The sequence below is a fragment of the Monosiga brevicollis genome, genomic scaffold, assembly GCF_000002865.3.
Source record: "Monosiga brevicollis MX1 MONBRscaffold_7 genomic scaffold, whole genome shotgun sequence".
NCBI classification, from domain to species: domain Eukaryota; class Choanoflagellata; order Craspedida; family Salpingoecidae; genus Monosiga; species Monosiga brevicollis.
Window position 1 is genome coordinate 417,585 of NW_001865044.1, and position 11,869 is coordinate 429,453.

At 54.7% G+C, this 11,869-nt stretch overlaps 4 protein-coding genes across 4 annotated transcripts; 2 read left to right on the plus strand and 2 right to left on the minus strand.

Moving 5' to 3' along the window:
- Nucleotides 1–853: 853 nt before the first annotated feature.
- MONBRDRAFT_31992 (uncharacterized protein) lies at nucleotides 854–2,589 on the minus strand (the record flags this gene model as incomplete). The annotated part of the gene is made up of 2 exons (XM_001744971.1): nucleotides 854–1,637; nucleotides 2,210–2,589. 2 exons carry the CDS (start codon nucleotides 2,587–2,589, stop codon nucleotides 854–856), a joined length of 1,164 nt encoding a protein of 387 aa, XP_001745023.1.
- Nucleotides 2,590–5,207: 2,618 nt separating this feature from the next.
- Nucleotides 5,208–6,041, minus strand: MONBRDRAFT_7361 (uncharacterized protein; the record flags this gene model as incomplete). The annotated part of the gene is made up of 1 exon (XM_001744972.1): nucleotides 5,208–6,041. One exon carries the CDS (start codon nucleotides 6,039–6,041, stop codon nucleotides 5,208–5,210), a length of 834 nt encoding a protein of 277 aa, XP_001745024.1.
- A 1,474-nt stretch (nucleotides 6,042–7,515) lies between these two features.
- Nucleotides 7,516–8,481, plus strand: MONBRDRAFT_20636 (uncharacterized protein). Its single transcript, XM_001744801.1, has 2 exons — nucleotides 7,516–7,775; nucleotides 7,883–8,481. Exons 1-2 carry the CDS (start codon nucleotides 7,614–7,616, stop codon nucleotides 8,318–8,320), a joined length of 600 nt encoding a protein of 199 aa, XP_001744853.1. The 5' UTR covers nucleotides 7,516–7,613; the 3' UTR covers nucleotides 8,321–8,481.
- Nucleotides 8,482–10,449: 1,968 nt separating this feature from the next.
- On the plus strand, nucleotides 10,450–11,855 carry MONBRDRAFT_31994 (uncharacterized protein; the record flags this gene model as incomplete). Its single annotated transcript, XM_001744802.1, has 5 exons — nucleotides 10,450–10,542; nucleotides 10,631–10,671; nucleotides 10,948–11,022; nucleotides 11,102–11,176; nucleotides 11,760–11,855. The coding sequence occupies exons 1-5, from the start codon at nucleotides 10,476–10,478 to the stop codon at nucleotides 11,853–11,855; spliced, it is 354 nt and encodes a 117-aa protein (XP_001744854.1). The 5' UTR covers nucleotides 10,450–10,475.
- Nucleotides 11,856–11,869: the final 14 nt, after the last annotated feature.

An 11,869-nucleotide genomic window follows, 5' to 3' on the forward strand; every position in this document is an offset into this window, starting at 1 on the left:
GTTTAAAACGAATGGTTTCAAAAAATGGCAGGGGCTTTTCCAATCCAGCCCCCCCTTTTTTTCCCCCCCCCCCCCCCCCCACTTCGTTCTCTACAAAAAGAGATACAAGAAGAGCTCTGCTGAACGCACATGTGCTGGACTTGGGACGTGTAGCTATGGAACAAAGGGAAAGCAAACGCAATATTCGGGTTCGATTTGAGGCGACTTCGAAGAAGTAGAGCAGCGAGTGAAGAAATGCTCGTGCAGCAGCTAAGTCTGCATGCACAGTGCCGTTTTGTCAAGACGGCCAACGCAATTTCAATCACAGGCAAAGAAGGGAGGGGGCTGATTATAGCGAGCGGAGACTCGAGCCAAAAGGGGGAGCAAGAGTAGACTCATTCATTAAAAAAAAAACAGAAGCGAGGACAAATTCCACGACACAAGAGTTCGAGCGATATCGATAGCCAAAGCGAAGCAGACAAAAGTTGCCAAGGTGGGAGCTGGGCCACTGGGGCCCAACACCTACAAGCGTTGCTTGGAGCAGAGCTAAACAGTAAGGGGGTTTCAAATAAGTCATGGCACAAATAATTTGGACACAGGGAAGAACGTCAAGTTGACACCTGACATCTAGCGGACTGAGAGTCGTCTAGCACTCATACGTGGAGGGTCCAACAAACACGAGACTAAATACAGGATCTTCGTCATAGACCAGACAAGGAGGCAAGAAAAGAGAAAGGCGGGGGGGGGAGAGAGAGGAAGACGCAAGGAGCCCCAAAATACACTGGGATGCTGTTGAACTGGGGGATGACCAAAGACGAAGGAGCCGACGCGCAGCTCAAAGATCGGGGCATCGCGCTGCCGTTCGAGCGAAAGTTTAGAAGCGAAAGTGGCAAACTTCGCCTTCATTGATGGAAATGGCGGAATCCCGCTTGCGGGTGCGGCGGATGGTTGAATCTGCCACCTGCTGGCGCTTCTTTTCACATGCCTGGCACTCGGACTTGTGAGCGGCAGTAGTCATAGGAACATAGCCACGAGGAGAGCAATACGTGGGATGCTCTGCATGAAACTGTTTGTAGCCTTGATGAAGAACGTAGAGGTGGGGAAACAGACTGCCTTGTCCACCGTTCTTGCAAGCCTTGGCCTCGACACGCTTGAGATAATGGTAGAGCGCAGGACCGCGTTCCTTGGAAAACTCGCAGTGGACTAAGATGAGTGTTTGGGAAAGGTCACCGCGAGCCAGCAGGTATTCAGCCGCCATGTCTGGAAGATAAAAGTTGACGGCGCCGATCAAGTGACCGCCATCATACTCGTATGGATAGCGAGCATCTATGATGATGTAGTCACGAAATTTACGGCGGCCGTCGCCCCAGACTGTGTCAATGACTGTGTCGCCTGTGACTTGGTTGTGCTCCACTCGAACTGTGGGCAGGACATTCTGCTCGTCCATGACGATATGCAGGGGCGAGGAGGTGCGTTGTGCGCTGGCTGGGGTGGGCGACGGCCGGCGCAGTGTTCCAGAAGGGCGACGCTGGTTGCGGATAGGGTAGGTGCAGGACACTGGATGCGTAGGCGTTGGCAACGGAGATGAACAAGGAGTCGAATGAAAGCGGGTGGGGCTGTTGGAGGCGGAGGCCTGCCTGCTACAGGAAGCCGATAGTCTGGGGAAGAGAACCAAAGAGCCAGCCGCCATGGTGATTGGTCAGTGGCCGGATGATGCGAGAGCAGGGCGAGACGAGGAAAGAAGGAGAGATGAAGAGGAGGAAGAAGAAAAATGGCAGTGTGTAGTGCCAGAGCCGCAGCCAAGAGCAAAACACGAGGCGAGCCACTGAGCCGGGTGTTCACAATATCAGGGGGCTTTGACCATGTGTGTTTTAGGTGCGTTAAGGAAGAATGTGTGCAGGTGCAGGTTGATGAATGTGAATGTGTATGGAGACTGAATTTGGCGCCGAATGCAAGGTGTCATGTGGTTACCACATGCACCTGCAGTCGAAGCAGCCAAGGGGGCAAAAAAAAAAACTCAGCGGGGAAAAAAACGCGCTCAACCAAGGAGACAAGGAGACTCGGAAGAAGTGCTGACATCTGCATGTGTGTGTGCATGTGTGTTGAGAGACTCGGAACATTCGTCGAGACTGGCTGACATGTGAAACAAAACGTGACTCTGTGTGAAAGAAAAGGAAAAAGCCAGTGGTTCTGTGTGTTCAAAAAACAAGGCGAGGCAGGGGTGACTGACCGCTCGGAAAAGGTGCGCTTGGAGAACAGATCACCAACACTGCGCGAACGGCAAATCATCTTGGGAGGCTGTGGGCTCTCGACGGCAGATCCATTGCCCCGCTTGGCGGGTGAGGAGAGGTTCAAATCGTTAAAGTTCAGGGTGGGGCTGTCGGAGGGGCCTGGACGAGTAGCGAGGGCGCTCTGCGTGTAGCGGATGTTATCATGCAAGCTCAAGTTGTGGTCAAAGAGGGGTGAGCTTGGGCTGGAAGTGGCTATGCCCGAGTCACTAACGGGTGACTGGTTGAGCCTGGTGAGGCAAATGTTGTTTGCGGCATCCTCCTCGGCAGTGTTGGACGCGCCAGCAACGTCGGTGGTCAGATCTGGAGCAGAAAAGGCCATCCTGCGCCTGTTTTTTTTGTCAAGTCTTGTGTCTGCCAAGGATCAATCACCCAGCACACGGATAAGGGAACATGGAGAGCCCCGCCAGGACCACGCCACCGAGGGACGAAAGAGAAGCAGCAGAGGAAATGCTCAATGTGCTAGTGTCTTGTGTCTCGTGTTTTGGGTGCGCCTTTGGTGCGCACAGAAAGACACAAGAAAGGCCTGACCACAGGGTCAGAGACAAGAGATATGAATCGGCGGAAGAGCGTCACCGAGAGATGATGAAAATGCACACACACAGAGACAGACACACACAAAGGGCGGGGTTGCGATCTGATCTGATTTGCACCGAACCGAAACCGAAGCGAGCGATCAAATCAGATCAGATCCGACCCCAAAAAGGAGAGAGAGGAAAGTGAGAGGAAAGAGAGAGGAAAGCGAAAAGAAATCTGAGCAAACACCAAGAGCGAGTCACTCGCAGCCCAACATAAAAACGCGACTCTTTTGTCTCGAGCACAAAACCCGAGCCCATCCCCCAGTCCCACGCACGCGGAGCAAGGGGTGTGGCACTGGCACTTTACGTAGGAAGAAACAACACAAGGGAAAAATCACAATAGGAGCTTGGTCTACAGTAGATGACAACCCCACACTTCGCCACCCCGTGACATCAGCGCACCCATCCATAAGAACCAAAGTGTGTGTGAAACAGCGGTAGTTCAGTCTATGTGTTATGTATGGTGTGTTAGTGCGATGATGACGTGGGACCGCCAGACAAGACGCATTGGTCACACTCACAACAAAAAGTCTACCACACCGCCAAGCCACACTGGACAAAAGGAAGTCAAATTGGCAGAAAGAAGGAGCAGAGAAGCACACACACACACACACACACACACACACACACACACACACACACACACACACACACATTCAGTGATAGAAAGAGATGGCAATACAAGTCTTGACGATGAAGCCGCAGTCCAGAAAAAAAAAAAAAAAACTTGCAGCAGTAAGACTTGTTCCTCGTGCTGTGGTGAGAGTCCAGACAGTGTGTGCCATCTGGCTGGGTGTGGTTGTGCATAGGTTTTGGCTCATGGGTGTTGGCACCGTGGGCAGCGGAGGAAACAGTACCAACACCAGACAGATCATTTAGCCGCCGCCACACAGGAAAAAAACATACCGTGGGTGAAGAAGCAAGAAAGAAGCCAATTGGCGGCACCGGCAAGCTTTGTCTGTTGCACGAGCCAACCACCGATGAGCCATGGAGGACGGAGATGGACAAGGTGAGGAGGTGGCTTGCAGGTGAGGCGCACACCTACCCTCGAGACCCTTGGTGCAGCGCCAATAGTGAGGGGGGCCTGGTTTGAGCTGGCTTGGTTGAGATCTTGCTGTCGTTGTTGTTGTTGTTCCAGTGGCCTCAAAGGTGGCGCTATTGAGCAGTAATCCTCCGCTATAGGGAAGATAACCGGCACGTTGGGTTGGGCTTGGGCTCGGGGAAAACCAGAGAGGGGCTGATATCGAAGCGGCGGCGAGATGGTCTGCGAAGCCGATCGTCTTGGGGGAGTCAAACACGATCCAAAAGAAAGAAAAAGGGAAGGTGGATCTAGTCACTTCACTGTGGCTCTCGCTCGAGGAGTTGGCCAGTGGAGTTGGACTGCGACAGCGACGTGGTGGGGTGCGCCAGGGTGGGCAGAAGGAAAATACCGTTCCCTGGCTCCCGGGTGTTCACTCAGGAGGCCAAAGCACGGAGAATGGCGGGACTGCAACTCGTGCTGTCGAGAGACGAAGCAGGCCAAGGGCGCTCCTGTGTATTGATGAAAACCGTACAAAGGGGGGAGCCTTTTGACGTTGGGGCTGCGTTCCCGCAACACATGGGAGGGAGGAAGCCGAGTCGTGGTCGGGTTGTGGGTTGTGGTACGACTCGGTGTGATTGCTGGGCTTTTCAGAGCTCCCTTCCCCACACTCAACTTGTGTTTGTGAGTGACCCTCTCCTTTACGCTCCCTTAGTTTTTCCTCATGATCAGAGGAGGTTCATCACTGGGTGATCGACGTGCTGGGCACGAGGGAGACGAACGGACCGCGGCGTTTTTGCCGTCGCCGCTTCGTTGTTGTATTGATCTTCCCCCTCCTCCCGTGCACACAGCACTCGAAGCTCGAACCAGGCCTTTCTCTCTTTTTTTTTTTTCCCTTTTCACCATAGCATGTTCGTGCCGATCGCGCGCTCGCGCGTTCTCTCCTGACTCGGAGTGGGATGCTGCTGTGTTTGTAGTAAGGCGACTGGCTGTGAATGTGTGTGTGAGCCACCTCAAGGTCAAAGCACAACGCTGGGGAGGTGGCGAGGTTGCAGGGTGACGGCCTGTTGTTTCCCCCAACGCACGACCGTACGACTCGCTAGAAATCGCTGTGGCCTTTGGAGAGATTGTCTACTACGTCGGAAGGGGCCACCACCCAACAGCCAAGGGTGTGCAGAGGAGGGCACGGACTACCTCCTCCGGCACCCTTCTCGTGGTGTGCAGTGTGGCTTTCTTATTCTGGGGGTTTTCAAAGCTCGCCCGGCAAAGTGTGCTCAAGTGTGGCTGCGATGGCAGATGAATGATTTGGTGTGCGTCGTAGTTTCAAAGAGCGGACATGGGCTTTCAGCTCGTGGGCCTCCACGCTCGATCTTTGTCCATGCTAGCTTGCTGTGCGTCCAGCGATGGGGAATAAAAGCGCGGTGCGCTCGGTTTGGCTGGGACAATGTGCCGAGTCAGACCCATGTACACTGGGCCTAACAACCAAAACAGCCTTTGGTCGGCCATGATCTGCAGGTCTTGAGTGTGGTGCCGTTTTGGCAGCGTGCACCTCGTGTGGGCGTGTGCATCTGTGTGCGTCTGCGTGCGTCTGAGTGCATCTGTGCGCCTGGGCCAGACTGTGATATGCTGCGCCGTGATGAGATTCATATTCTTATGGGCACGAGGCACTCCGACACCTCGCCAGGAAAGTTGGGGCAAGTTTTCAGAACTGACCCCTGAACTCCCGGGTTTGGGGTCTTCAAATATTGGCCGTTTCTTGGGATGTGGGACGCGATCACCATGTCGATCTCCAATGGCAGCCGAGTGTCTGTCGCGTTCAGCGCCCGCCCGCATCCTCGAAGGTCTTGGAGCCAGCCCAACCTGGCAGTTATAGGTCGGGGGCAGGGCACACTGAGGTTTCTTGTTTGTTTTTCTCTTCCAATCCTTCCCAGAGACGTCATGGCACACCCTGAACTGATCAATGACATCAGAGAGAGTCTTTTTGGGGTGCAGCACACCCCCACGTTTCGCGACACGCGCTGGCATACTGGCGCTGGCGCTGGCAGGCAGATGGCGCTGAGGGGCAAGAGGGTTGCAAGCGTGCTCAATGTCATCCGAGACCAGTAGTCTTTTAAGGGACAACACACACACACACACACACACACACACACACACACACAAAAAGGAATCAGGTCCCATGGCTCAGTCTCAGTCCTAGTCTCCGAGGAGTCTGTGACACGCGCACGTCTGAAAGAAACGCTATGGAGTGAGACCTGCCGACTTGTGCCCTTGCCCGCGTGTGTGCGTGTTTCCTTGTACCGCAAGCAAGCACACGGCTTCGTGTCGTGGGGTCGAAGCGCTCCATGTCTTGCGACTCAGATGCAAGCGAAGACGAATTTTGCTTGTCTCAAACTGTCAAAACACACGTGCTGGCTTCCTCCAACCCTACCAAAGACAGCGTCAAAGGCCAGACGAGTCGGTCGAGGGCTCAGGGCAAGTCATCAGTCTGACTCCATCCCATGGTACGGGCTCCATTGACGCGCGTCCCACCGTCGCGCACAGCCATTCTTGCCCGTGTGAGAAAGCGGACTCAGGCGGAGGCGGAGGCGGAGGCGACAACGCAAGAGAATTTAGTAGCAACAGCACAGCACAGCAATACAGTGGGATACCCTCCAACTTTGAAATATTAAGGTAGAAAGTCTCATTCAACTTTGACTTTTTGAGCCAAATTGCATTTTTCCCTTAGCAAGGGCAACTTGCAAAGTGACCGTTACAAAATGCCGCCGATCCGGCGAAAAAATGGTGTACGCACCTATGCCTCGCACTCAATGCTTGAACAGCTGCAATGGGCGCAAGCAATGGAAGACGGACATCAGACAGCCGCTGCCGTTACGAGTGAGGCGAACGTTTGACTGGCAACTGGCAGCTTGCCCTCGCTATTTCGACCCAGGTGATGCTGCGCACTCAACAGGGTCGCGGCCATTTTATGGAGGTGCAAAGAGACCCCGCTTTCAAACTGGGGGCAGATTGTAGCTATGATGGCACTCTGGATGTCGCAAGTATTGTCGACAGGATGGCCCTTGTCAGCTTCCCCCACTTGCGTTGCGATGGGTCAGAATTTAATGACCTTCAAATGCCACCGACAGGCCAGGCAGACTGGTACAGACAGCGTGGCTCGATTTCAGATTGCAGTTGAGGGCACAGAAGAGGGCAGCGGTTGCCATGATCCAGCTCGCTCTTGCCGATGACGAAGCTGATGCGACTCGAGAAGAGGCGGAAGCGGAGATGAGAGAGATTCGGCTGTACTGACCTCAATTGAGACACTGACGGTCCGCCTCAGCCAACTGTAGCAACTTGCAAGTGTGGCACCAGAAAAGCTAACCGATGGCTATGATGACTGGCACCGCTTCCATCGAACGTGCAAAAGACAAAAGACCCATGCAAGGCCGGCAAACATACATCCAAGACCATCTCCGTCATGCATACACATAGAACCTGTGTAGTGCTTAACTTTGAAAGTTGACGCCAAAACCCCCGTTCAAAGTTAGGGGGTACCCCAACAGGCACGAAATCCAGTACACGAAACCAGTGAAATTTACTCCGATCCTATTTTGACGAATGCAGTGAGATCTTCAGATTGCGTCGAGCGCTACAGTAGTTTCTCGACGAACGCGCTCGACGGGCCTCCAGACTGCCAACCCTTGCTGACCCTGAACTCACTCGCTCGCTCGCTCGCTCGCTACCTCGCGATTTACCATTAAACGTCCAATCATGGCGCAAGCAAAGGGTATGAGTGACGACGCCATCCTCGATGCCATCTTCGACCCAGAGATGCCGCAGCTGCCCGGCGCGCAGCCACCCAAGGACAACACGGCGACTGCGGATCAGGAGCAGGACCCCGTCAGCGAGGCCGAACTTGAGCTGCGCCAGCTGGTATGATAATGTGCTCTGGACACGTTCACGCTTGCCCTGTGTCTCTGGCATTTGAGCATCACTCACACGCGCTCTCCTGCTGGCCCTACGCATGCCAACTCGGATAGGAGACGGAGGCAGCCAAGCTGGCCGAAGGCGGTCAACTGGACGAGGCCCTGCAAAAGTTTGAACTTGTCCTGGCCAAGGACCCCAAGCGTGCTAGTGCCTACAACAACCGCGCCCAGCTATATCAGATGAAGCATGACACCGAGGCAGCTTGGAAAGATTTGGACATGGCCATCAATCACTGCCCCCTCCCCCGCGAAGTGGCCAGCCAAGCCTATGCGCAACGCGGCGTTCTGAATCGCGTGCGCGGGAACGACGACGCCGCTCGCGCTGATTTTGAAAAGGCAGCCGGGTTTGGCAACCAGTGGGCCCGCCGCATGGCCGTCAAACTTAACCCCTACGCCGCCCTCTGCAACCAGATGCTGACGCAGGCCATGAAGGAGCTGCGTGGCGAGGCCCCGGCCTCGGCCTGCACACCGGCCCAGAATCAGTCCCAGTAGGCCAAACCGGTCTAAACGCTCTTGTCAAACTCATGCTCGACGGCCGCTTCGTCGGCCCTGACGTCTCGAGGCGTGGAACGAGCGTGTGCAGCGCACACGTCTCTGTGGGATTTGAGCTTGGTCTCTCGAGAGCCCGCAGACACCCTCGTTCCGCTTCCCCCCTCCGTTTCTGTCCGTCTGTGTGCCTCTTTTACTTTTTTTGTCGCTTTTTTCCTTGTGGGAGTGGGTTTTTTTTATATCCTAGCCGGCTGCTGCTTTGGGCGCGAAGTCACCTGGTTTGACGGTCTTCAATTCATCAAGCGTCGCCACCTCTGCTTTGAGATGACAACACCTGGGCCGGTGCGGGAACGGCTCAGCTGCCCCATCAACCCATTCACCGCAAGTCTGACAGAACTTGCCTCGGATATTATTGACCCAAACTCCACCCTTAAGGTTTTTTCTTGCGCGTTTTCTTCTTCTATTCATTGCAGGCACCCAAAACAATCAGTCGGCACAGACCAGGGACCGTCGAAAAAACCAAGCACGGATGCCAAACGAGGTGGCAGATGCCAGCCCATGTCCCGAAACGCACCGGTTTTGTGGCCTTGGTAGCTTTTGATCCCTGGGGCTTGGCAGCTGCAATGGCCTCGCTGTCCACCACGCCATTCTCATTCAAGACCTCCTCCTCCAGCACTCCCTGCATTGCACCGCGCACCCCAACCAACCAAGATTCATAGTCACTGCACGCGTCTCCATCCAGAATGGGAGGTGGTTGGCAGGTGAAAGAAGAGCACACCTCGAGCACGGTTTCTGTATCCATGACGCTGTAGATGTTGGATGGGCGCAGCAATTGATTGTAAACGCCCGTCACCACGGCCTGTGCTTCATTCTTCTCTGTTGCATTTGTCATCTCCACCTGCACGCCCGTTCATGAGGGCGCGGCGAGAAGCTCCGCGGACGCAAATCGAGCCGCCATGGCTGTATCGACGTGTGTTCGCCCCAGCTCCCTTCCCCCCATGGGCAGTTGCCGATATCGCTCACACACAGCAAAAACCCTATCCCACAGCGCACATACCACGAGGTAGCTCATGCAGTTGACAACATCACCCTCAAAAACATAGCCTAGATGCCAACCAAGCACGGGTTGAGAAGGAGTAGACTGGCCAAGACGTGCAAGGGCCACTTGGATGCAGACATGCGCACAAACCTTTGAGATCCAGCTTGATGGGGTTTTCAGCTGCCGCCGGTTCGACCGTCACTGCGCCACAACGTGTGATGAGCTGCCGCAGCACGCTTGGCTTTTTATCTTGCAACAGCACAACACAATACAACACACCCACACACACACACACACACAACACAACACAACACAACTCCAACATATTTCGGGTGTGTCTGTGCTTTTTGCCTGTCGACGACCTACATCGGCCCACCGTGCCCACGTCACCCAGCAAGCTCATCTAAAGACCCGGCGCAGCAAGATGAGACGTAGCGCGCAGACAGGTCAATTGCTCAAACCCCAGGGCCATGCTTTGCTGTCATCGAATTACCTTTTCCTCGACCTCCATCAGAAAACAGGGTCGCTTCGTCCGGCTGAGTACCAGAGGCAAGCGGGTCGCCACGGTGCGCTTGCCGTTGGCTGGACCTCCAGCCGACGCCGATGCGGCGGTCGGGGGCGGCGACGATGTCGTGGACTCCCCCACCCCCACCAACGGTGAGTTGACCGATTCCCCATCTTCTCGCGCCATCACCACATCATCCTCTGTCCCTGCCATCCTCGATCGCAACCACCACTCTCCTTCCCACCACAGGAAGACCAAAACTGTGCGTCTCGGAGATGCTCGAAATCAACCCAGCACCTCCCCCCCAAAAAAGCGCTTTATCCTTTCAGCATGTAACGGCTAGTTTGTATTGAACATCAAAATCAAAATAACAGGAACGTGATGCTCTCTCTAATGTATAAAAGGCAAACAGAAAGAGATCCACAGAGAGAGAGAGAGAGAGAGAGAGAGAGAGAGAGAGAGAGAGAGCGAATGAATTGGTTTGGTCGAGAGAAATAAAGAGCAAAAACACAAAGGAAGAGAGAGAGAGAGAAAATGAAGAGACAGAGAGTGAGAAGCACAACAACATTCTTCTTTCTTTTGGAAGAGGGGCAACAGAACCGGACGAAAATTTAATGATGGCCGCGACGCGATGGTGTTGGGCCCTGGTGGTGGCGGTACTGCTGGTGGCTACGGCTCGAGGTAAACCAACCGTCTGGGTGCGAGATCTTGTTGAACCATGTATAAAGAATGGCCAAGACTGATGACACTGGTGGTGTGCTGGCCACAGGCGAGGCCTCGGACGCGAAGATTGCCAAGGCTCGCATTGAGGTACGTCCCTGGGAATGTAGAAACAGCTCTGAAATCAAAGCACAACAATGATCGCGCGCGCGGTGTCAATTCATGGCCCGCCTGCCTCTCTACCTGCCTGCTTTGGTTTGTGTAGAGCTGCTCTGGCTGACGTTTGAACAAGCTTCCCGAGGCACGCCACTTTGTCAAAACTGTTGCTCCTTTGTACAAGGTGAGGCATGGCTTTGGCTCGATCGCGCGACGCCGCCAAGCGCACCTGCCAACTCATCGCTGCCACCTTATTGTGCTCGCCCCAAGGACGTTGAAGTCAAGTACATTCCCGGACGCAGCCCCAAGATCATGTTCTTCACGGCCGAGGACGTCAAGGTCGAGGTACGTCGGATCGCACGCTGCTCCTTGGGTCGGACCTTGGAACCACGTCGCTTTCCTTGACCGATCGAACCGTGGCCAGACGGTTGATCTCGCGCCCTTGCAGCGTGATGAGGCCGAAAAGCTGCTGACGGACCGCGGCTTTTTGCGGCTCGCGGTGAGTTCCAGCTCTGCACGGCCCGCGCCAAGCCCCAGCGTGCCTGCCCTTTGCCGCCACCGGAGCTCACTTTTTTTTTTTTTTTTTTTGGCATTTCACTATCCTTACTGCGCCCCATCTTCCAGCCGCCTGATGCAGACGCCCACGCCGAACTCTAGTGGCCCAACTCAAGAGCCGTGGGCCCAAGTCCAGAATAGCCTGGGAGGCATAAGTGTAGGAGTCGGATGTACCGATGGACAACCTGGTGACTTGAAGCTCGGAAACGCTATCGCGCGAGCTTTGACGATTTTTCTTCTTGATGCCAAGCACGGCCCCGTTGATTGTGCTACATGACAGCAACGTTTCGTTGCTGCTAGGCCAATCTTCGTGACCTCGCATTACGTGAGGTATGCTGAATTGCCCACTGACCTCGAGTGCATTGGCGTGCCTACCGAGTGTTCAGCCTAGAGTGCTCCCGTGCCTCTTTTTCCCCGGACAGAGGAAAATGAGCTGGGAAGCGTGGGGCCAAACAGCATGGTCGTACTATCAAGATTGTTTTCCATCGACCGCCACGATGCCGCTTTTTTCCCTCCCATGCTCCTAGATTCAATTCAAGCAGTTGGTCTACCTCTCGCATGCTAGCCTCCGTTCCAGCGGACCAAGAAAAGCCAAGATAGACAGCAAACAAAAAGGCATCTGAGCAACGTGCCTGGC

What these genes read in the sequence shown, in the direction of transcription:
- MONBRDRAFT_20636 (XM_001744801.1), top strand. Translation starts at nt 7,614, where the DNA reads ATGGCGCAAGCAAAGGGTATGAGTGACGACGCCATCCTCGATGCCATC. An exon ending in AACTTGAGCTGCGCCAGCTG is followed by an intron (nt 7,776 to 7,882) that starts GTATGATAATGT and finishes CAACTCGGATAG; the next exon opens with GAGACGGAGGCAGCCAAGCT.